Source organism: Suncus etruscus, chromosome 17, assembly GCF_024139225.1.
Source record: "Suncus etruscus isolate mSunEtr1 chromosome 17, mSunEtr1.pri.cur, whole genome shotgun sequence".
Lineage (NCBI taxonomy): Eukaryota > Metazoa > Chordata > Mammalia > Eulipotyphla > Soricidae > Suncus > Suncus etruscus.
In genome coordinates, this window is record NC_064864.1 from 15,786,602 (window position 1) to 15,812,656 (window position 26,055).

General features: G+C 32.9%; 1 protein-coding gene across 1 annotated transcript in view; it reads right to left on the minus strand.

The window, feature by feature from the left end:
* The window catches only part of PRKG1 (protein kinase cGMP-dependent 1), a 1,196,983-nt gene that overhangs the window by 784,713 nt on the left and 386,215 nt on the right, over window positions 1–26,055 (minus strand). Inside the window, exon 3 of the mRNA XM_049764671.1 lies at window positions 2,577–2,690. Coding sequence (XP_049620628.1) covers window positions 2,577–2,690 — 114 coding nt within the window. The remainder of the gene's footprint in view (window positions 1–2,576; window positions 2,691–26,055) is intronic.

Sequence of the window (26,055 nt, forward strand, 5' to 3'; positions counted from 1 at the left end):
TTTATAAGAGTAGAATTCACAATGAAATCTACTCAGAATTAGGAATGATTAGTTTAAACATATATGAAATGTGGTTCTTAAGGTCAACAGTTTTAAGCAGAATCTTCTTGAATAGTACAGAAGACAGAATAATAGTCCTGAATAACAAATAACCATCACAAATGTTTTCACTGTCCTTATACATTTCATTGTTCTTATATACGTGAGAAAGAAGACTTGTTAATAAAATTTATTACATACTCACACGTCCTCTGCACCTGTAGTTGCAGAGATATATTTATTCAGACACTATCAACCCTAGGACCTTTCTCAATACAGAATTCTCTGCCTTAAATAGGCAACATAAAGAAACACACATGCACACACAAACATAAATACATTCTGTCAACTGTGTTAAAAATGAACATGCCTTATCACTTTAATGATAAATTGTTCTGGTCCCACTATTTTAAATAAAAATTATAAGTTTACATTCAACACCGATAAATTTATTGCTGATCAGATTAGCAAAAGTTATTTAAATTGACCAAACTTGAATACCAGAGGCAATTGAAATTGAAATCTATTTCACAGAAGACTAATATGAAACAGTGTTCATCTTATGAAAAATCTTTTGCTATAAAATGAATTCAATTTCTGATATTCATAATTACTCATTTCAAGTAATTATGAAGGATTTTAATTGATTTAATGAACTCAATCTAATGTTAAGAATTGTTAATTACTTCAACATATTTTAATAATCAATTGAAAACATAATCATTGTGTTCTTATCACCTCTGTCCCTTGGAGATTTTGTAGTTGCAAATGAAGTAAATGAGCAAACTATAAGATGAAAGATTTAAATCTTTTAAGTAGCTAAATACAAGATTTCTGGAGGCCAGAGAAAATATAGTACAGTGGATAAAGCACTTGAATTTCATGCAGCCACTCCAGTTTCGACCTCCAGCATCCCATATGGCTCCCTGAGCAACACCAGGAGTTATTCTTGAGTGTAGCTTGAGAGTAAACCCTGAGTACTTCCCAGTGTGACCCCAAAACAGCAACACAATTTCTATGTGAAATACTGATAAAAATCTATTTGGTCAAATGTGCTATTCTGAAAATTGTTTTCTTTAAAAGTAACTTATTACATGAAGTACGCGCCCTGCGTGGTTCTGTAGTTTTTGGATGCATAGGGAGGAATTTATCACTCCCTTTACCTTGTCCTCTTTCTTTGCATCCTTGTTCTCATAATTAAAAATAAAAAAATAAAAAAAATAACTTATTATCATAAATATGAAGTAAGATAGAAAAATCTGTTTCACACACTGGCATCATGACTAGTACTTTGTTTTTTTCGGTTTTTTGTTTTTTGTTTAAATCTTTAGGGCACTTTTCAAGTTGTGGCAGAATCCGCTATTGTTCACTTGGCTTCATTTTAGTTTGAATCATGTAATTAAACGCAATAAAACCTTAGCATTACTTATCAACCCAAATATGCTCTGCTTTTGGGGAGTAAAAGAATCAAATGCTAAGAACGAACACATCCAATATGAGCTCAAATAGCATAAGGATTCCAATGAATAAAAGGTGTTTCAGTCACAAGTAAGAACTAGATGCCTATACATAATTGATTTTTTTTTACAATTCCTTTAATATTGTCATCATCTGCTCTACTTAAGAATGAAAACATAGTACATGAGTAGCAAGGGAAACAGAAAAAAATAAATGAACAAATTAACTGTCATTTTTCCAGTATCATGTCATCTGAGTAACTTGCAACTGTCATCACACGCAGAAAAATATGTCAGAATAACTTTTCGAACATGAAACGTACACATCTAATTACAAGTGGATTTTCCACTGTTGGCTTTTGCATTGAGCTCTGTTATATGCTCATTAAATCTTGCATCAAGAAGGAATATTAAAAAAACTTTTTCTCTCTCTGACTATTGCAGCTGCTTCTACCAAGCAAAGAAAGTAGCTAGAGAAATCACAGATATACATACATGTAAAATTAGGGAAACAAGTGGCTTTATTGGCCCGATTTTATAAAAGCTCAATCAGTCGCAAAGAAAAATGCTATAATATACAGCTTGATGAACAGCTGAAGATAAGAATATACTCAGAAGCAGTTTTAGAATGCAATATATATCTTACTCAGTGATGATTGAATGAGACAAATAAAAAAAAAGCCGACATTTCTCTTAATTTTCAAAAGCATTGAATGACCAAATTAATTTATGTGAGGAATAAAATCCAAAATAGATAGATATGTGAACATTAATTAAATATGATCATTAGGCTTAAAAGACCTTCGCCTTTAATTAAAATTTAATGTTTATTAATAACATTATATTTTTATAAATAGTTGTGAGTTTTGTGTCAAGCTAATATTTGTGAGAGATTAGCAATAAAATTTGAGTTATATATTTAACTGTTGAATAGCAACCTCCTTTTGTAGAAAAACAGGTAATCAACTACATTTCAACACAAATATTAAAATAAATATTAATTATTGATACTCTACCAAAAGTTCTATTAATCAACCTATCAATAGGCTAAGAACATTTTAAAAAGATTAAAAGTCTTACTCTTCACCGTCGCTGTCCGCGTACAGTTGTAAAGGATAGCCAACTCTCCGAATACTTTGCCAGGACCCATGGTACACAGCTTCACACCTTCCTTTGTCACTTCAACCTTACCATCTAAAAAGGAGAAGGAAAAACATTAGTCCCCAATAAAATTGAATAAACAACTACAACAACCTCATATTCTTACTGAAATAAAAGCTTAACTTGTAGACTTGGTTTAAGCTGAAGCTAAAAGAAAGTAATGAAAGTGTGCAGCATATTAGAGTGGGTACAACAGGAGATGTCAAGTATTGAACCTATGTCAGCAACAGTCAAGGCAAGCACCTTACCCACTCCTACCCACTGTACTATGCTCCAGACTTTCATTACTTTCTTAGTGCAGAACCAGGAATAACCCCTTAGTATTTTTTGGATGTAACCCCATACCAGGAATAAAAAAAAAAAGACAGGAGTACTGAAAAACTGTATCTAAATGCAATATGAAAAATATAATAATTCAATTTAAAGTTAAAGATAAATTGAGTATGATGATACATTGTCATGAAAACTTCAGAGAAAAGAATTCTCATTTCAGACTGGCAGCTATTATGGAAAAGAAAAATCAATTTTATTTTTGGATCTAGATTATTTAATTGTAGTTCATGATATATTTTGTCTCTAAGCATCTAAAACTTTTCTATTTGCATGTCAACAATGACCCTAAGAGAAATGGAATTAGTATACTAAGACTTAGGGAAAAGAAACACATACTAGGATTGTTAATGTTCCACTAAGAACATAGATATTGGAATGCTAAAAAAAGAAAAACAATAGAAATACCAGATACTGTATATATATATAAATATATATATAAAAATATATACTGTATATATATATAAATGACTGCCTGCAAGAAAGGAAAGTGTTAGAAGAGAAATGAAAGAAAATTAAAAAGACACTTGCCATTGAAAATTCTATCATTAATAAAATATTCAGGGTAAGGATAGATGAATAAAGTGATAAGAATCTAATCTAATCTAAATCTTCCCATTTTTAAAATTTTTCCAAGTTACTTGTCCACAATCTATAGAGAAAAGCCTTATATTTGGAAATAGCTTAGCAAATAATTGAAAGAAGTGAATGATATTATGTTTAGAAACTTCAAAGTTATCCACTGACTTTATAATTATTTTTTATGAATATTTAACTTTTGTAGAGCTTTTACTTCATAGACATTCTTTCCATTTAAAAATCAAGTTAGTTTTACCTAGTGCAAATATGTATAAATTCACATTTTAAAAATACTAATTAGGGCCAGAATGACAGTACAGTGGGTAGAGCATTTGCCCTTCATACTACTGACCTAAGTTCTATCAACCACCATTCCATATGGTTCCCTGATGCCACCAGGGGTGATTCCTGAGTGCAGATATAGCAGTTGTTCCTGAGCACTACTGGTGTGCCCCTTCCGAAAAGACTAATTTTTTCAAGTACCTGGCGATAAGACTGTTAAGTATTAAATTTTTTGTTTTGTTTTATTATGGAAACACAACCAGTTATGCTTAATGTTACTCCTAACTTTTTGTTCAGGGATCACTCTTAGTGGGGCTTGAGGAATCACATGGGATATTGGGGATTGAACACAGGTCAGTGGCAAGCACTCTACTCACTGTACAATCCTTCCAGTCCATTAATATTTTTTTAAAGTATAATCCAGGGGCGAGAGTGATAGCACATGGTAGGGCAATTGCCTTTCAAGTAGCTGATCTGGCTTCTATCTATGGCATCCCATTTACCTTTTAAGCCTTCTAGAAGTGATTTTTGCATGCAAAAAAGGATCATTGCCAGGTATGTCCCCCAAATAAACAAACAAACACAAAGGGTGATCTGAATAACACATGATACAAAACCCGCCCTCCACAGAAAACCATCTCATTTAAATTCTATAAATGAAGAATTCTGCAGTAATTAGGACAAATCCCATACAAAGTCTACATAATATTTTAATTGAAGTGTAATTGACATACAGCATTAATTTAGTTAAATTTAGATGTGGATCCTAATGGTCGGCAGTTTTGTATATTTCAAAGTAATTAGCATAATAAATATATTCAATGTATTTTTCTAAGAGACTCTGAAATGTGTAAGAACCTTTCATTAATTGTCAATCCCATACAGCTCACTGCCCTTGAATTATACAAGTGCGCAGCCACTGTGTGTAAGAAAGCTATTCAGGAATAAACTAAATTTAGGCAATTCAAGAGGCTTGTAAATATTTGCTTATGAAAGAATGACAACTCAAATTACCCAGTTTTACATGACATATATGTACTTTAGAAAACAAAATATCTCTTGATAGATACAAGTAAACAAGTCTCATAAATTCCCATTTTCATAAACTTTAAGTGACCCACTTATGGCATTTTCTCCCTTATTTTCAATTGCAAGCTTATTGGCTTAGCGATTGCATGTACTACTCAAAAATGAGAGATGCTCAGAGAATAACATGGTTAAGAAAATGAATACATTGTCTCTGGATAGAGAAGATGTGGCTTGCATACACAATACAATATTACTCAACTATAAAAAAATAAAAGAAACTCTTCAATTTGTTCTGAAATGAACAGACTTAAGCTTAGTGAAATAAGATATAAGTATAAAGACAATGACTGCATAGTTTTACATATGTATGTGCTGTTTTTGTTCACCTGTAGCTAAATTAAACAAACCAGCAAAAATAAAAATAATCCTTTAAATTATAAGGTAATAAAAATAAGGAAATACCATAAGGAAAGAGGAAGTGGGATGTATAAATAAGGTAACAGGGGACCAATTGTATGAGGAAGGATAGAATTCTTAGTGATTAACTTAATGTAATATATACAAATAATGATTTATTGTGACTCACAGAATACATATATGTATATGCAGTTTATTCAATAAACTTAAAAATAATTATTTCAAAATACTAGATATTATGGTGAATAGGGCAATTGCCTTGCATGTACCCAACCTCCATTTTATTCCAGGAACCTAGAAGGTCTACACTAGTAGAGATTCACTGAGCATAGAGCCAGGGTTTAGTACTGAGCACAGCCAGATGTTGCCCCAAAACAAAAAAAATCAATCCAAAATAAAACAAAAACTCATCATCAAGGTGGATGTAGAAAAACAACCTTTAATTTTTCACATGGAGAATCTCTTTTCAATTTGCTATGATGGTGCAATCGAGAACTTTTGAATTCAAATCAGTGCTTCACCTTGAGAAGAAAACAGACTCAAAAATTCACATTGATCAACATGGTATCGATGTATCATTGATATAAAAGAGTATCATTGTGTGTCACAGTTTACTATGCTCAAACAATAGCTGATGTCATGTTGCTTCAAAATCTATGTAGTATTGAGACTGGAGTCATAGCAGAACGAGTCAGGCATTTGCCTTGCATGTAGCTGCCTTGAGTTTGATCCCTGGCAACCTTATGGTCCCCAGAGCCTGCCAAGAGTGATTTCTGAGCCCAGAGCCAGGAGTAACCCCTGAGTGCTGCTAACTATGCCTCCCCATATTTATGTCGTATTAAAGTGGAAGCTCCAGAAATATGTCCTAATGACTTCAAATGCAGAATGAATGCATTAGTTGACTAAGTGCTTTACTTTTATTTATATTACTAGGATTAAAAGTAAAATGAACAAGGTTATTAAGGAGCTGTTCGATGTAACTGTATGCAAGTTTGCTTCTTTGTTTATTGTCTTCTACTGTTAGATTCTTCAATGCCAAGGAATGATATATATATCACTCTTAAAATGTTCTTTGAACACACAGCTGACCGGGGTTCAATCCCTATCACTACCTATATTCCCTTGAACACAGAACTGAGAGTAAAACATGAGCATAGATGGGCGTGCCCATCCTTCCAAAAAGAAGACAACAAATAAAGAAGGCTGACCATTGAGAGTTATTTCTGTCAATATACCAGTAACTTGTATAAATAAGAAGAAATAAAGAGCATTAGGAGTCTTGTAGTATACCAGTGGTTCCTAAAAGTTCTTTGGATCGACAACATTAAAAATAATTCTTTATAATTTAGCTATTTCTCCTTCCATAAATAAGTGTTTCCACTACTGTTATCTTTCTATTTTGTTATTATTGTCCATTACTTGTTTCAAATAAATAGGCTCACATAATACTGACTTACTTAAAATTAGGGCAATTTTACTTCATTGATCTTAGTTTATTTGTTTAGTTATCTTCTTTTCAAAACCTATTAATTTCAAATACATTATAATTCATATATTACTTATTAGTATTGCAAATAATTATTCCAAATTAAAAACAATTGGATCAAAAATAGTGGAAATACTGTATTTGGGAAATAAATGTAGATATAGAAGATCTTTTCTAGACTACCACAGAGTCAACCTATTCACAATATTCAAGGAAGCAATAAATTAATTATATAATCAGAAAAAAATGATGCCAAAATTTAGACTATTTAGTAAAAGATAGTAAAGATTTCAATATAAACAGAAAGAATGTTTGTAGATTATACCTCGAGCCATTGTTGACCATTTACCCTATGTCATTTCTACTGTGTAAGGAGGGAGTAATTCAGAGCAGCAGATGAAATAAGGATTAAAAGAATTTGAGGTATATACATGACATTAATCAAAGTTCTTTTAGATACTCTTTCATTTTCAAAAGTCCAGTTAAGTAGATTATTTATGCAATATGTAAATTTGTTTAAGTCCATTCACTATATTTCACATTAATCTTTGAGTAAAATTAGAAGTATTTCTTTTAACAAATTTTTTTCAAGTACCTGGTGATTGGTTCACTAATAGTTTCTGCATGTATGCATGTCCCTACCCCACCTAATTTGCTTCCATTAAACTATTAGGGATCATATTGAAGGCATTCCCGTAGTCTTAACTCTTCCTTTTCACTCTTTGGCTACCCCTAAGTATTTTTCTTTTTTTTTTTTTTAACTTACTCCACTTTAATAGAAAATATGTGTGATTATTTGAGTGGTTGTGGAGGGATGGATATAGGACAGAATCAATAAGTAAAAAACCAAATAGTGTGACTATTTAACATGCTTGACATCATCAGATAATTACATCAATGTAGAAATAGCACAGTTTGGAGAGTTTTACAGTTTATATAAGAAAAAATTGTGATAAAAGTTATTTTTACCTTTTAATAAATTTTAATACATTTATATTAGGTCAGCAATTATATAAACTTTATTTCTTTGAAGAAAAAGAAAAGACTCATTAGTAACTATTCATTCTTGCCTTAACAATTTATCTTAACTTTAAAATATGATAGAATTAAATTGATAGGACACTAATTTTGAGAATAGCATAAAGGTATTTTTAGAAGATCATAGTAAGTTTTATATCATTTTATTATAGAATAAGCTTGATAAGAACTTCTTTGGGGACAAATGACAACCCAAACTGTGGTTCTATGATTATGCTCTATTTATTAATATTACATGTTATATGTAATATTATAATAATATTTTTTACTCTTTCATTCTCTCCACATTCTAATCATTTTAATTTGGATATTGTTAACTTGTTTGAGTGGTCTGTATGAAATATGTTGAAACAGTTGGCAAAGTAAGGCTTAAGGGTTATTTATAGTTTCTTTTAGCTCTTTTATCATTCCTACCATTAACATGAATAATTTAAAGCTGTACCACAGTACCTTGAATGGATTTAAAAAAAAAATTCCACCTCTGGTACTATATGTCCATTTTGATCTGAAAAGAGCTGAGATAAGTCCTAAATCTTGTCACTTTGCACAACAATCAATCTATCTTCTGCTTCTTGGCACTAAAATTGATGTACCAACTTTGGGAAAGTTAAGTGCTAAGAGATTCATTATAAAGCATCTATTCTTTTTTATATCTTTTATATGAATCAGAGGCTCTATAAATAAGGAAGAAATTGAATTTACAAGGAGATCCAGAATCTCCTGTCTTTGTTTATGAGTTTTTCACTAAACAGCAACTTGGTGCCATAAGGACTTTTATGATAAGGCAAATCAGCTTAGAGATTTATTATTGGCTTAAATTGGATGGCTAAATAGGAATTGCTGGAAATAACATAATTATGAACACTGGTCTTAGTCCCAACAATCTTGGTTGAAGCATTCAGGACAATTTGTTTGACAATTAAAAGGAGAAAGGTGTTGTATCATAGGTCTCACTCAGATAGCATCACTATCTGATAAAATCATTATTTTTCTTCTCTAATAAGTTTAACTATACATTCATGATTTTGTAGGTTGTATACCATAGTTTCTACGTTATAGATTTCTTCAAAATGATTTGCATAGTTGTAAGATTCAACAAGAACTTTCAACTTTATGGTCATTGAACTCTTTTGTCATCAACAGGGATGCATTTCCAAGATGAGGTTCTCTTGTGGGTTTGCTTTTAGTTTTCTTTTCAGTTTCACTGAGATATAACTGACAACCCTGCATATGTGTAGAGCTTAAAGAACAATAAATTTTTTTTTTGGTTTTTGGTTTTTGGGCCACACCCGACGGTGCTCAGGGGTTACTCCTGGCTGTCTGCTCAGAAATAGCTCCTGGCAGGCACGGGGGCCCATATGGGACACCGGGATTCGAACCAACCACCTTTGGTCCTGGATCTGCTGCTTGCAAGGCAAACGCTGCTGTGCTATCTCTCCGGGCCAAGAACAATAAATTTAATTGCACACACTGCTAATTATTTTCACAATATGTTAACCTGATAATTTCAGATAACTATAAAAATATTTTCTCCTTGAAAACCTTGCTCTTAAAGAAAGGCAGTTAGTCAGCACTGATTCCTCTACTGACATTTTATTTATTTATTTATTTATCTATTTATCTATCTATCTATTTATTTATTTATTTTTGGGTGTTTTGTGGCCACACCCAGTGATGCTCAGGGGTCACTCCTGGCTATGCGCTCAGAAATTGTTCCTGGCTTGGTGGACCATATGTGACGCCTGCGGATTGAACCAAAGTGGATTACATATCTTTCACAGTAATATTTTAGGTACATATTGACATTGAATCAGGGGCATTCCCACCACCAAAGTTGTCCCCTCCCACCCCCCCCCCCATTCCCAGCATGCATCCCATATTCCCCTCCCTTACTCCCAGGCTGCTAGTATAAGTGGTCCCCTCTGTGTCTAGCTTGTTGTAGATTGGGTATCGATTCTGTTATCGTTGGCTTTGGATTTGGTGTATAAGTCAGATCATTTTATTACTACTTAGTGATCATACAACTATTTGGTCTTGGTACCCTCTATTATTTCCGCCTAAATTTGAGAGTCGGAACAAGATGGTTCAAGTTATGTGGTTCTGTTTGAAGAAAAGAAAAAAAAATAAAATGGGGTAAAAATAAAACAAGCAAAAAATGGACGGAGTCCTTCTAGAGGCTATAAATATCAATTTGAGAGAAGAAAGGGAAGAGAGAGACATAACAACAATACAAAAAGAAAAATCAAACAAAAATACAAAAAACACTTCAGCAATAAAGACAGCCACCACACAATAACCACGGTCCTGAAATAAAAACAAAACAAAGCACAAAAAAATGAAAACAACAAAAACACCAATAAGAAAACCAAAAAAATTATTTTGTGCTGCTTTCTTTTTCTTTTGTTTTCTTTTTGCATAGGCACAGTAAATATTGGAGAAATTAGAAAAGGAATTCCCTTGGCCTAAAAGATACAGGGTTTCTCTACCCTTGAAATCTACTGTCATGGGAATAATTACAGACTCCATACATGTTCATTTACTCTCCCTTAGTTACTTTTGTGGTATATAGGAAATATTTGCTCTGTCATGGATGATGAAATCAGACCTCTGTATCTAGAGATCTTGGTATCTGCACAGCCTGGCATATTTTTATTGATTGCTTCCAGGTTTAAATACTTATGATTTATTTGAATTTAAACTCTTTATGTAAATTATTAATCCTAGTTTATAGGATTAATTGTGAGGACTGAAAATCTTTCCATCACTAAATAAAAGCCAGTTAAAAATTGTGCTGTTTTAATATTATGTATCTTTTCAACATTTTCTTTACCCATAGGTAGCTGGATATACCCTCAATTAATGCAACAAATACTAATTAGTCCAAACTGTGAGCAGCATTGATACTCATTGTCTCATTAGAAATATATGCTGCAGTTTTCTTTTTGCCCCATTATTGTGTTGATTTTGCTATTGCTATTTTAATTTATTTTTTATTTTTAATTATTTGGGTCACCCCTGGTGGCACTCAGGGATTACTCTGGCTATGTGCTCAGAAATCATTCCTGGTAGGTACGGGGACCATATGGGATGCCGGGATTCTAACCAACATCCATCCTGGGTCGGCTGCTTGCAAGGCAAATGCCCTACCTCTGTGCTATCTCTTAGGCCCCTGGCTATTTTAATTTTATTATAACACCACGATTTAACAAGTTGTTCACAATACAGTAGTCTCAGACATCAAAAGTTCAAACACCAATCCTACCACTGTGTGATCTTCCCTTTAACGTTGTTCCCAATTCCCCAAGCACCACCTTAGCCTGCCCCCTTGCAGGCACAAATTTACTTTATACTTGTGTATTACACTACAAAAATAAATGGAATTACCAAGACTTAGATCAACAAGGGTCAATTTTTAGAGCCAGAGCAACAGCACAGCAGGAAGTGGGTTTGACTGGAATGAAGCCCACAAGGGTTAAATTCCTGGAGTCTAAACTGCTCCCCCAAGCCTACCAGGAGTATCTTTAAGTGAAGAGCCAGAGTAACCCTTATTAGCTTCTATGAGCTGCCAGATGTGCCCCTCCAAATAAACAAACAAACATAACGGTCAATTTGAAATATTTTTATATTTCTATGTTGTTAGGAAAATCAGTGCCTAAAGATTTTTTTGTCTAGCTTTCTGTGTTACTGTTGAGGCTGACTGAGCTTCAAGTCTGACATAATACAAACCTCCACCATGCTCCAAAAATGAAGATGGTAGGTCTGAAGATTCGACATGTACCAACCACCCCTATAGTTTCACAGATAGAGACTTTAGAGAAGAAATGTAACAGGTGCTCAAAGAACTCAAAGAGAACATGGAATGAACTGAACAAACCACAACCAAGACTCAAGAAGATATGAAAGTAGAAATGAGAAAACTTCAAAATGAAATAACAAGGCCAAAAAGCTTGGTAGGCAAAATGAAAAACTCACTTGGAAGGCCTCACAAGCAAAGTTAAAGCAGCTGAGGACAGAATCAGTGAGCAGGAAGATGAGCTGCATAACAACTCGATAAAACTGAAGAAGTTGGAAAAAACCCTTAAATAAATTAGAAGTCAATGGGGGCCGGAGAGATAGCACATTGGTAAGGCATTTGCCTTAGACTCAGAAGAATGGTGGTTCGAATCCCAGCATCCCATATGGTCCCCCGAGCCTGCCAGGAGCGATTTCTGAACGTAGAGCCAGGATTAACCCCTGAGCGCTTCTGGGTGTGACCCCAGAAACCCCAAAAAACAAACAAACAAAAATTAGTAGACAATGGAAAAAGTCTTTAAAGAATGTGAACAGATGAAAATGAAAATAATAGTCTAGGATAAACTCAGTATAAACAACATAAGAATCATTGGAGTTCCAGAGGCCCAGAAGTAAAATCCTAATGAAGAATCAAGTCAAAGATGTTATTGTAGAGAAGTTTCCAGAGCTAAAGAGTGCATGCAACTACATCCTGGAAGCCCAAAGAGTAACAGCTAAAAGAGATCCAAAGAAAAGGAACCTAAGACAGATCTTAGACACAATGATGAATACTAAAGATAGGAATAGAATACTGAAGGCAGCAAGGAAAAAAAAAAAAAGGAAAATTACATACAAGAAACATCCTTAAAAATGTCAATGGATATATCATGAGCAACTTTCAAGGCCTGAAGACAGTGGTAGGATATAATGATAAAACTCAATGAAATGAATGCTTTGTCAAGAACACTTCACCTAGGCATACTTACATCCAGGTCTGAGGAAAGAATATACAGATTTACAGATAAACAACAACCTGGAAACTTTTTAGACTCAAACTTTTGTTTTTTTCTCTCCTAAAAAGTAAATCAGATTTCCACTTTTATCATGATAGCTATAAATATAACAATAATAATTTTTGCTATAACTAATTACAACAGATTACTATATATTGAATAATAATGCAATTTTAGAGTATAAAATTGGCAAAATAACCACAAAATAAATAAGATATATATAATTAAATCTTATATAGAGAAGGGCAAAGGGATAGAGGAAAAGAAAGAAGAATAAAAATATTTAAATAGAGGGGGAATAATGTAGTAGGTAAAAAAAGAACAGGAGAAGTGAAACATGGCTAAAATGGACATCAAAATATTTCTATATCACTTTTGTTTGATTTCTGATTTTGTAATTATTAAGCATATATAGATACATGCCAATAAATAAACTTACATGAGATAGGTTCATTATTATTATTTTTTTTACCCTACATGAAATTAAATTTAAACAACCTGAATATAGAAATCTTTTGAACCATAAAAGTATTTCTACTAACACAACTTAATTTGCATTATTTCTTTCAATCCCTGAGGATATTTGAGAAAAGATAACACACTAAGCCTATTGTAGATGGATCAACACTTATCAGGCTCAAACAGAATTTGGGAAAGATTTCACAGGCTTCATGATTTTGTAATCTTTCTACACATTATATTTCAAAATCCTAACACTTCTAAAGTATATTAAAAGTACTAGATAAAATTTGTGTTTTGAATTAATATTAATTTCTACTAATGTGGAAAGCAGATATGGACATGAGAATATGCACAAAGATATGGACACATGAAGAGAGGAAAGTAGACAAATTATTTAAACCATGAACATCTTCCATTAGATAATGTATTTCTGTAGTTTCTGAGACAGTAAAGTAGCAAAAGCACTACTACCAGTAAAACTTGTGAGCATTTAGTATCTGATTTCTTTTTGCTGTATTTCAATATTAAGTTTTTTAATCATTTAATAGGATTATTGTCAACCAGGAAGATTTTGAACCCAGAGAATATTTGGCAACCTCTGCAGACATTTCTGGTAGTCAACTCTTAGTGTAAGGGCATTCTACTACCATAGAACTAGGAAAGGAATGGGATGATGCTAAACTTCCTACAATACATACAATACAGAAGATTTCACTTACATCAGTTCATTACTGACTTTGAGAAATACATATATAAAATAATACCATATACGTACAACCCATTCTTGGTTTAAAGGACAACTTGACTACTTTTGCTAGCTATTTTAACTTAAACTAAGTAAAAGGTTAGTACTGGGTTGTTATAGTTAAGTAAACTGTAATGCCATTACATTGAGTAAAATCACAGAGCAAATTAACTGAGCAGTTTCCCCAGATGTCACATAAAATAGAAGCAACTAAACAAATCTTGAAGATTCATAAAAACATCCAAAGATTGACAGAAAAGAACATTTTATCAGGAGACAGTTGAGATGATCAAATATTGGCTTTACTATTTACACTTTGGATAAATTATTGCTGCCATCATTATCTGGAAAAATTTAGAAAATATATTTCTCAGGATTATGTAACTTATTTAGATAACACACAAAACAAGACAAATAATAGTCATGTTAAGTATAGTTACATTAAGGACAACTTTGCTTTTACAAATATGTTGGAGAGAATTTTAAAGAGGAGATGGCAGATCCCAAAGTCTTTCTAGATAAACACACTTCTGAAATGGGAGGAACAAATACATGATCAAAAGAGTAAAGTGATGCAAAGGTGGACAAGAAGCTAGGGAATACAGAGAAATGGTCCTGAAGACCCACATATGTCCTTTTAGTAAAAGGAATGACTTATGTATGATATTCAGTTATGTATGCCAGAATTTAAATCTTACACTTCAAGAATTTCCCACCAATAATCTATCCATTATTATCCTGCTTTTCACTAATTTCTTGTGTGAAGAATTTGGAGGAAAACTAGTGTTTGAGAACAGAACGTCATTCTTTAAATATGTCAAAGAACAGAAAAATAATGCAGAATAATAATAGTGGGGAGTTGAAGAGAAGGGAATCCTGGAATTTCATGCACTTGATAATATATAATACATATATATTTGTATGCACCATATATATTTGTATATACATGCACATATGTATGCAGTAGAGCAATAGCATAGAGGGTAGGGTGTTTGATCTCTGGTTTGCCTTATGGTCTCCTGAACCTATCAGAATTGATTCCTGACCAAAGCCAGGAATAAGCCGGAGGATTGACGGATCTGACTCAAAAATCCAAAGATATACATACTTATATGTATATATAGTCAATTTTATAACTAATTTGATTTAATCCAAGGCTTAGATGTTTAGAATGATGCTTCGATCAGACATATTGTCTGTTCTTTTCAAGTCCACATCTTGTTTAGTTTCCTAAGAGCTTTTTTTTTTTATCAGACAGAAGCAGGAAACATTTTGAAATAAGTTCTAAGTTGTTCCAGCTCTCAATACACTTGACATATAAGAACGTTTGCATCATTTCTATGCTAGTATAACAGCAGTAGGTTGCCTGTTTCACAGTATTCAGATATGACACTTATGTGGAAGTGCTTAACATGCGTTAAAGCTTTCCATTAAAGCATCAACTTCACTAATTGAAGGAGAAATACTTTAATTCCTGCAGTGTCTTGTTGTAAATCATAGGGAGTATAAAAGATTCATTAATTTATTGTTGAAAATTGAAATGCAAGTATGGTACCATGCGTATGAGAAATGTTTAGGGTTTTATTTAATTATATTGCCTATATAGTCCTAAAAATCGCAAATGAAAAGGCAAGTGCTCCACTCCACATATCAAATATATTTCTGTACCAATTCATGTCACCAAGTTCTCAACAAATAGAATTTTCTTATTTACGAGACAATACTATTTACATTCCATGGTATGTATGCATTTTAGGCTTTACAAGAGGTTAGAATTCCCTAGAGCATACAGCAAGTACTTTACTTTCAAAAAATCAGAGAACAAGAACAAAAATAACCACATGCTCTGTAAAATACACTGAACATCTACAGAAAGATTTAGAAAAGGAAGTGTTAGCATTTACTTATTTGTTCAAAAGAATTTATACAAATGGCTTGGGGGGAGCAAGAAAATTTGGTTGAAAAGGTGCTACCCATAAAGAGAAGATGACATGTGTGATCCTGTAAATGGAAAACAAAATTAAGTCATAATATTATTCTAATAACAAAAGAGAAATGTATGGTGAAAGATAATTGCCAAAAACCCTTCAATCTAGCAATCAGAGGAAATGGCAGAATGAAGTAATACATAGGAAATGTTTGACTGATAAACAAAATATGGAACAATATCCAGTCATGATAAGGAATGCAGTACCGATCTGGTACAATATACATACAATGAATTTACACTAAATGAAAGCAACTAGTTACAAGTTTTATATAATTCCATTTATATATAATGTCTATAGGGACAAGCATAGTAGTGATTGCATTGGATTGGGATGGATATTTAAAAAAGAATATGAAAGCTTAGGAAATGGAGAGAATGAATGTGTTCTACAAGTGACAGTGGTAAGAGTAACACATTTGTTTCTGAATATACCAAAATCCACTGAACATGCAAATGGTGAGTTATAGTTATGTGATTTAAGTCTTGCTAAAGCTGTAAAACATAAAATGAGAATTTAACACTGATATATATCAACTGCCAAATTATAACATTAGCCAGTAATGTATTAATTAAATTATATTTTATAAGAAATATTTTTAAGAAACCAATGTTTGGGTTTCTCTTATGCAAATTTCCTGTTTTTTACTTCTTTCATTCATTTCATCATTTTCATCGTGTGATCATGTGTGACCCTACCTAAATTATCATCAATTGATTCCAAAATTTATTCCACAATGTCAGAGCATTTTTTTTAATAAAATTTTTTATTTAAACACCTTGGTTACAAACATGATTGTGGTTGGGTTTCAGTCATATAAGAGGACACGCCCCATCACCAGTGCAACATTCCCACCACCAATGTCCCAAATATCTCTCCTCCCCACCCCACCCCCACCTGTACTTTAGACGGCTTTCTATTTCCCTCATACATTCTCATTGTTAGGATAGTTCGCAATGTAGTTATTTCTCTAACTAAACTCATCACTCTTCGTGGTGAGGTTCATGAAGTGGGCTGTAACTTCCAGCCCTCCTCTCTTTTGTCTCTGAAAATTATTGCAAGAATGTCTTTCATTTTTCTTAAAACCCATAGATGAGTGAGGCCATTCTGTGTCTTTCTCTCTCTCTCTCATGTCAGAGCATCTTTATGTGACACAACTATATGATCATTAGAAAAAGATATGTTACTGTCTGTATCTTTCTACCTACCTGCATTTCTTCACATCCAGAGGTGCTTATGAAAAACTCTTTACTCTTGTGTTTGGAATTCAAATAATGCACTCAGCCCATTTAGCTACCTCGGACCTTATATTTTATTCTTAATTAAAACTCTAACTTAAGCTTTGCCTGCTTAAAACTGGCACAGCTTTTATTCCTGAATACATTGTCACAAAAGTGTCAACAGAACACTGAATAATATTCTGATGAAATGTTCCCCTAAGAAATTTATACTAGTTCATATGGAGTTAAAATCAAATTCCTAGTATTGTATCCAATCATTCTAACTCTGGGATCTTCACTCAATTAACTTGAAACTTGATTCTGATCCTTCAATTTTAGCACTTTATTCAAATTCATGATCTAGCTTAACATTTTTTGTCTATGGAGTCTAGGTGTCTACAATCTTGGTTACTATATGTGTATGTGTATATATATATATGTAGGTATATATAGGTAATATTCTGCTATAAACAAGTACAGCTAGAGCATTTCCATAGTAATTATGCTGGCATATACAATATTGTCACCAATAGAATTTAGTTTTCTTGAAATAGGTGAAGTTTTTTTTTTAATATTGCTTACAACTGGGCCCGGAGAGATAGCACAGCGGCGTTTGCCTTGCAAGCAGCTGATCCAGGACCAAAGGTGGTTGGTTCGAATCCCGGTGTCCCATATGGTCCCCCCATGCCTGCCAGGAGCTATTTCTGAGAAAACAGCTAGGAGTAACCCCTGAGCATCGCCGGGTGTGGCCCAAAAACAAAAAAATATATATATATTGCTTACAACTAATCACTATTTTGAACTCATAATAGACCCAACAATATTTGTATATATAACAATTAACATATATATATCAGTAGATAATACATTTTAATTATTTATTTTACAAGATTTATTATTTTTTTTATTTTTCGGGCCACACCCGTTTGATGCTCAGGGGTTACTCCTGGCTAAATGGTCACAAATTGCCCCTGGCTTGGGGGGACCATATGGGACACCGGGGGATTGAACCACAGACCTTCCTTGGCTAGCACTCACAAGGCAGACACCTTACCTTTTGCGCCACCTTGCCAGCCCCAAGATTTTTAAAGTTGAAATAGCCAATTTATGCATTCAAAAATATTTATTATTAAGTTATGTTATGATGTATCAAGTGTTTTTAGTCATATGTCAGAAAATGTGTACATATCACTAGCAAGATTTACTATTCAACATGTATTCATCATTAATATGCCTTTTAAAAATTTTATTAATTTACACAATGCAATTATAACTTTAATTTTTTTATTTCATCACCATATTTACCAATATTTTCATACTGAAGTTTCAGTCATACAATGGACACCACCCTTCACCAGTACAATCTTCCCACTACCAATGTCCCCTATTTCCATCCCCCAATCCAACACCTGCCAGTCTCTTAGACAGTCATTCTGACTCTCTCCCTCACTATAATTGTATTGTGGTTAGTGATCTAGCTGCAACATTAGTCTTCGTAGCAAGTTTCATGTCATAATCTGGTCAATTATTCAGCTTTATTGTCTCAGGATATTATTACCATAATATTTTTACTTTTATTTTTCTTACATCCCACCAATGAGTGAGACTATTCCATGCTTATCCTTCACCCTCTGGCTCATTTCCATGTCCATCCTCGTATAGGCAAATTTTATTAATTCATTTTTCCTAATAGCTGCATAGTATTCCACAGTTTCTGTAGCCACTCATCTGTTGTTGGGCACCTGGAGTGTTTCCAGATTCTAACTACTGTAAATAGTGCTGAGATAAACATAGGGGAGCAGAGGGCATTTTTGTATTGTGTTTTTTGTGTTCCTAGGGTATATTCATAGAAGGGGTATTGCTCGATCATATGGGAGTTTGATTTCTAGCTTTTGAGAAATATCTATAATATTTTCCTGAAAGGTTGAACTAGACGGCATTTCCACAAGCAGTGAATGAGATTTTCTTTCTCCCCACATCCACGCCAGCACTTATTGTTCTTATTCCTTGTGATGTGTGCCAATCTATAGTTTGTAATATGGTGTTTGTTGTTTTGGTTTTCATCTCTCTGATTATTAGTGATGTGGAACATTTTTTCACATGTCTTTTGGCATGAAAGTCATAGAATTTTGTGTGTTAATTTGGTATCCTGTCTATTTGCTATACAAATCTATTTTTTTTTCTAGAAGCTTGAGTCTTTAGGGTTTTCTAAATATGCAAACAGTGAGAACTTGACTTTTTTCCTTTTCTATCTGGATGCCCTTGATATCATTTTCTTGCCTAATTGCTATGGCAAGCAATTCTAGTACTATGTTGAATAGGAATGTTGAGAAGGCAGAAGCCTTTTCTTGTACCAGATTTTAGAGGAAAGGCTTTAAGCTTATACCCATTGAGAATAAAATTTTCTTGTGGTAGATGCCCTTGTCTATATTGAGAAAAGTTCCTTCTATTTTCATCTTGTTGAGAGTTTTTATCATGAATGGGGGTTGGACCTTATCAGATGCTTTATTTGCATCTATTTATATTACCATGTATTTGTATTTCCTTTTGTTGATATGGTGCATTACATTGCCTTGTGTATCTTAAACTATTCTTGCATCATCTGTAATGGATCCTTCTTTATTCATGGTGTCAAAAGATAACCTTCTTGATCAAATGTTGGATCTTGTTTGCTAGGATTTTTTGAGGATCTTTGCATCTGAGTTCATCAAGGATATGGGCTCTACTTCTCTTTTTTTGGCATCAGAGTGATGTCAGCTTCATAAAAATTATTTGGGGGACTTTCTATATCTTCAATTTACGGAAAAGCCTTGTTGGCAGTAGTGAATCCATCAGGCTTGAGATTTTAGTTTTGGGAAGACTTTTGATTACCGTTTTGATTTTCTCTAAGTTGTTGATAGGTCTGTTCAGATATGCCGGATCATCTTGGTTAAACTTGAGAGGTTGTAGGAGTCCAGGAATTTATCCATTTATTCCAGGTTTTCATGTCTTGTGGCATAGAGTTTCCCAAACTACTCTCTGATTACCCTTTGAATTTCTGTAGTTTCTGTAGTAATCTCCTCGTTTTCAATTCTAATTCTGTTTAAGTTTCTCCCTGCATTTCTTTGTGAGTTTGTTTAATAGTTTGTCTATTTTGTTTAATTTTAAAAAAATCAATTTACTTATTAGTTTTAAAAACAATTTAATCCTTTATTAAGTTAAGTTATGATGCATCAAGTTTTTGTAATCATCTCTGCTAGAAAATATTGTGTACACATCACTAGAAAGATTTACAATTCTACATGTATTCATCATTCGATATGCCTTTATTTAGACTTTTATAAATGTACCACAATAAAAAAAGATCTTTTTGTTTGTTTGTTTTATAGGTCACACCTGGCTATGCTCAGAGCTTACTTTTGGCTCTGAAATCCTGGGCCACTTCTGGGGAGAACCATATATCATGCTGAGGATCCAACCTGAACAACCACATGCAAGCAAGTACCTTACCTGCTGTACTATCTCTGGTTCCAAAAGTGATTAAAAAAAACTAAGTGCTTTCAACTTTCCTAATGTTTTAAGTAAGTTTCTTCCTGAATTAAGGTTCAAATATTTTTGGTCTTATTATCTCCATATAACTTCAGAAAAGCATTCATATGCCAGTTAAAGAGTATCATCCTTCCTAACGTTTTGATGAAATGCTGACATCTATCTTTAAAGATTTTTATAGTTACACATTTTCATCTTTTTATTTGTTGAGGGGCCATACCTGTCTGTGCTCAAGACAGACTACTAGGGGGCTCAGAGGATCATATATGGTATTAAAGATCCAAGCTAAGTCAGCCATGTGAAAAGCAAGAGCCCTTCTATTGCTCTGGCACCTGGCTACAATTTATCTAATAATTCATGTTGTTTTCAAATTTTCCAATTAATTACCTTTGTAATCTTTATAATTTTGAATACACCAATATTTTATAATTTTCCCTCAACTCTTTATACTAATATTTTGTAAATGTATTTCTCCTAGAATCATACCTATGTGTATATATATATACATATATAAACTATTAATAAAGGCCCAGAAATTGATAAATAGAGCACAAAGTAAATTAAAGAAACTTCAGACAAAAATAATGTATCCTGCTTCACTGGAATTCTTATTAAGCTGAACATCATGAATTCTATCTCATTGTCTGCCAACTAATGTCAATCAGCTTTCTGACCATCTGCTCCATGACTCACCTTTGAGAGTTATTTTATTAATATATCTTTGGCTACAACAAGGCAGTGGAAGTGTTAACTTTATCAGCAGAAACTCAATCATAACAGAAAAGAAAAAATCAACTGGATGCCTGTGTAAATAGAAGCTATAAAGCTAAATATTTATCTTTAATGCTTTAAAATACTTTGTCTCAACATATTGGTATTAATAATACTTCTATTTTATTATCAAGAAAAATTTTAGAAAGAAATCTAGTAAGATTGAAATATTTAAAAGGATGTAAAATTCTACTTAGTCTTCAGAAACTATGCATTCAGAAAACTGATTTCTTTAAAAAAAATTCTTAATAACATTAGGATCCATGAATAAATTGTCCATATACAAAAATGTTCTAAATTATTTATGTATTTAATTCAAGCACCGCTAAATTATACTAAAATCACATTTACTTTTCCATTTTAAAAGATGTTCGATCATGTACTGATTTGCATTAAAGACAAGTGATTTTCATTTGAGCAACCAGTTTTTCTTTTATAAGCCTTCTCCCATGATATCACACGCCAGAGAATAAAGGAATGTTCACTTTAGCCCTGATTGTATAACGAATACAAACAGATCTGAAGTAAAACATTTCTATAGGTCAAAGTTGTATTAATGTCAAAATAGATGTTAAATTACTAATATGTGTTAATATAACTGACTGTACATAAACGTTTGAATTGACATTTCAAATAGTACTATAAAAATTGTATCTAACCTATTTATATTCAGAATATATATAGAATATAGAGGAAAGTTTGTACAATGTGCTTTTAAAATATGTTTGAACACTGAAAAATTACACATTGTATATCACTGCAACTTCACAGAGGGAAATAATGTTAAAGTTCAGTAGTCCTGGGATTTTCGTTTTAACATTTTTCTAACAGACTTTGAAGTATTCGGTCTCTATTGGGAAAGTATAAAGTCATGAAAGATGGCATGAGGCCAGCTGACATCTCCAGGATTATAAAGTAAGAATAAAATTAAAGCTCTTCAGTGAGACCAAGACAAATTAGCTCACATAAGTCTTTCAGATTTCTTACATATTTTATTCATTCCAAAGTATAGCAAAATCAGAAAATGTTTCTTCTACTAGCACCACCAAGAAGAAATGAGGGGAAAAAAAACTACCAGGCACATAGACAATTTACTCTAGTTTGGAGAGTGTGTAAATTTGGCAACGACTAAAATCTGAATAGTATATTTCATGAAAGCTTAACCAATCCTAGGAAGTACAGTCCAAAATAAATTGATATGTAGCTTAACCTCCTACATTTATAAAGCTTTTACAGTTTCTTTAAAAATAACAACACATATAAATCCAGGATAGTTTCTGTCAGTACACTAAGAATATGGGGCCGGGCTGTGGCGCTGGAGGTAAGGTGCCTGCCTTACCTGCGCTAGCCTAGGAGACGGACCGCGGTTCGATCCCCCGGCGTCCCATATGGTCCCCCAAGCCAGGAGCGACTTCTGAGCGCATAGCCAGGAGTAACCCCTGAGCGTTACCGGGTGTGGCCCAAAAAACCAAAAAAAAAAAAAAAAAAAAAAAGAATATGTATATATATAAATTGTTTTTATGTCATTTGCTGTTAAAACATAATACAAGGTTTAAAAATATATAAGTACATTTATTTGATCAATAAGAATCAACTTTAATAAGCTATGGTTGAAAATGCAGGCACAATGGCAATTTTTATGAAACTAGAATTACCATTGGTGAAACCGTATAAAATTCTATAAAACCACAAAAGACTAACCATATAAAGTCATTCCTGACTTTCTATTACAAAGTATTACTAGGTCCCACTTAGTTGCGGAGAGCCAGATTATGGAAGAACAAATTTAAACTCATATTTGGGGGAAATTAGACATATATGGTACTTCATGCTTATTTTGTGTCTATATGACTAAGAATATTTTACATGGAGTAGTAATAGTTTTACGAGGGAGAACAATCAACTTGAATAGTATTGTACAAACTTTTACTGCAGATTTATCCATTGAGAATTACAGACAAATTTCCAGTTATGAAATACTAAATACTCACTGACTCTTGAAATGAGAAAAAGTAAAAAAAAGAAAAGAAAGTAATTTGGTTTAGTGAGAAACTACATTAGACTCTGCTTTTTAATTGAAGTGAGAATAATTTCAAACATATACCACAGTTCCACAAAATAACTGAACATTTGCTGATTTGATCTTCAAACAGAGTTTAGATGTCTATGCAAAGCCTATTTTTTTCATAGAGGTAAGTAATTTTTTTGTTATTGCTTTAGTGTTGAAAAGCTGCAAAGATATTTTAAATGGACTTATTCAGTTATCATAGAATGTAATAGTGAATGACAGAAAATTATGTGTCCAACCATTGAAGACATTTTAAGACCTATGAGTCTCCCCAAACATAATGTTATAAATGTCCTTTTGCTAAAAATACTGAAATCAAATAATTACCTACTTTTGAATTTTAATGAATAGACCATCTGTTCATTCAAATTGAAAAAAATAAAATTTTTCTACAAATTAAATGCCTAATGATATCTCCCTTGTGACTAAATCTGCTTTACTTTTGGAGATAATATTTATTTATTTTTACTTATTTATGTATTTGGTTTTTTTAGGTCACACCCAGTGATGGTCCTGGCTATGCGCTTAGAAATCACTCTTGGCTTATTTTTACTTATTTATGTATTTGTTTTTTTTTGGGTCACACCCAGTGACACTCCTGGCTATGCGCTTAGAAATCACTCTTGGCTTAGGGGACCATATGGGATGCTGTGGGGATCAAATCCTGGTCCATCCTAGGCTAGCGCTTGCAAGGCAGACGCCTTACCTCTCTGTGCCACCGCACCAGCCCTTTGGGGGGCATAATATTTAAACTAAGGTTGACACAAGTATATTACATCCAGTTTTGTAATCTGGTTTATGGACAAATGGTTTTCTTGATTAAGTATCTTTTTCTTTGAAAGACTATAATTATAAATATTTATGACTTTAATTGCTACAAAAATTCCATCAAAACTAATCACTAGGAAGAACATTGTATACCCTTTCTTCTTTCTCTTTTTATTACTTTAAATGCTTTAAACGCTAAAGCACTCTCATGAATTGTCACCAAAATGAGGAATAAGTGATTTAAATTTCTTTTATTATGTTTTTCAAAATTATTGTTTTTCTGTACTAAGTTATTCAACATGGCACTATTTGTAATATGAGATCATTTAAGATTGATGTTATCAGTTTTATTTGCCATATAGAAGTTCTTCCTCATGGCACCCCCATTGAATAGTATAGAATAGTTCTTACTCTTCCAAAAGTTCTATTTGACAGCACTGTGCAATATGATTCTTACATATTAATTATCATTCTTATAAAATTCAGTTTTTTAGCAACAAAGAACATCTTTAAGTTATACAAAAGTTATGCAGAATCATTTTCCTGGGTTTGAGGGTCAAATATTGTGATGCTCAGAGGTTATTTTTTGCCTGGAAGCTTAGAGGTCTTGTCGAGCAGTGCTTGGTAGTCCATTGGTAGTGAGGACAGAACCTCTTCATCCTGCCTACAAGTTGTCTTCTTCAGCAAATTGAACTCTCTCTCTCTCTCTCTCTCTCTCTCTCTCTCTCTCTCTTTCTCTCTCTCTCTACTTACAAAGATGCATTTTAACATACCTGAGTTTCTCTACCAAACATGTCTTTCTACAATTTATCTAGTATCTCTTGGTTTTTCTAAACAAAATAAAAATTGGTGGCACTTTATAAATAATGCATAATTGCAGCATATTTTTGGCAGGAAATATCCCTCATTCATACAACAGCAAAGCTTTCAGTCTAATTAAAATGAAAATATCATTTCAATCTGAATTTATATCTAGGTTAACAAATTAGTATGCCTGGGATTATAGTTACAGAAAGTATTTGATAACCTAGATAGATGTGCCTTTTAGAAAGGAGCTTGTTTTGTTTCGTTTTATTATGCACAGATGAAGTCAGATTCTCTACATACGGTGATTAAATTAAAGGCAGACCTAGTCATTTCATTTGAACTTATTAAGTCACAGCTTTAAAATGTGCATATCTCGGTCATGAGATAGTTTATCTATAAAATGGAACCAGACAGGGAGACAACTCAATCCTTTTTCTCCATTATAACTTGGCCTTTATGTATGAGTCCCATACCCCATAGCAGTTTCCCAGAGGCAAGAAGATGCTTGATTTTTTTCCCCTTGGTTTTCTCTTTTAGAATCCTCCATGATAAAAACCCATACTATTCCATAGACTTCACCCATTTCAACGTAGCTCTTCATAGTAGATACCTCAAGTTGTACTATGTAACTGGTATAAGTACAATATAACCACAATATATAACTGGCTTAATAATATACGATTTCCTTCTCTATTCATTGTTCTTTGTATAAGAAAATATTCTCCTTTCATAGACAACTTATAGTCTTTTTCTAGCAGTTAACAAAGCCACAGAGTCTATTTTCAGATCAAATTTTGAATCACTTCTTTGTAAGATGTGACTACATTTGATTAACTTACTGAAGATAGCTTGCTTTATTGTTGACTTCACAAGATTGTAAAATGTCTACTAGTAACTAAGAAATTTTCTCTTTTAGGTCCATTCCATTTCTGTAACTACTAATATGGGTGCTCTGGCTCAGGTCAAATAAACCAGAATCTCTAGTGCATATAAGGGAGATAACTTCTACAGTTCTTACACTTGCTGGGTTGTTTCTATTTGCAAACTGGATGGACTTTAGAACCACATAAATATACACAAAATCTGCTAAAACAAA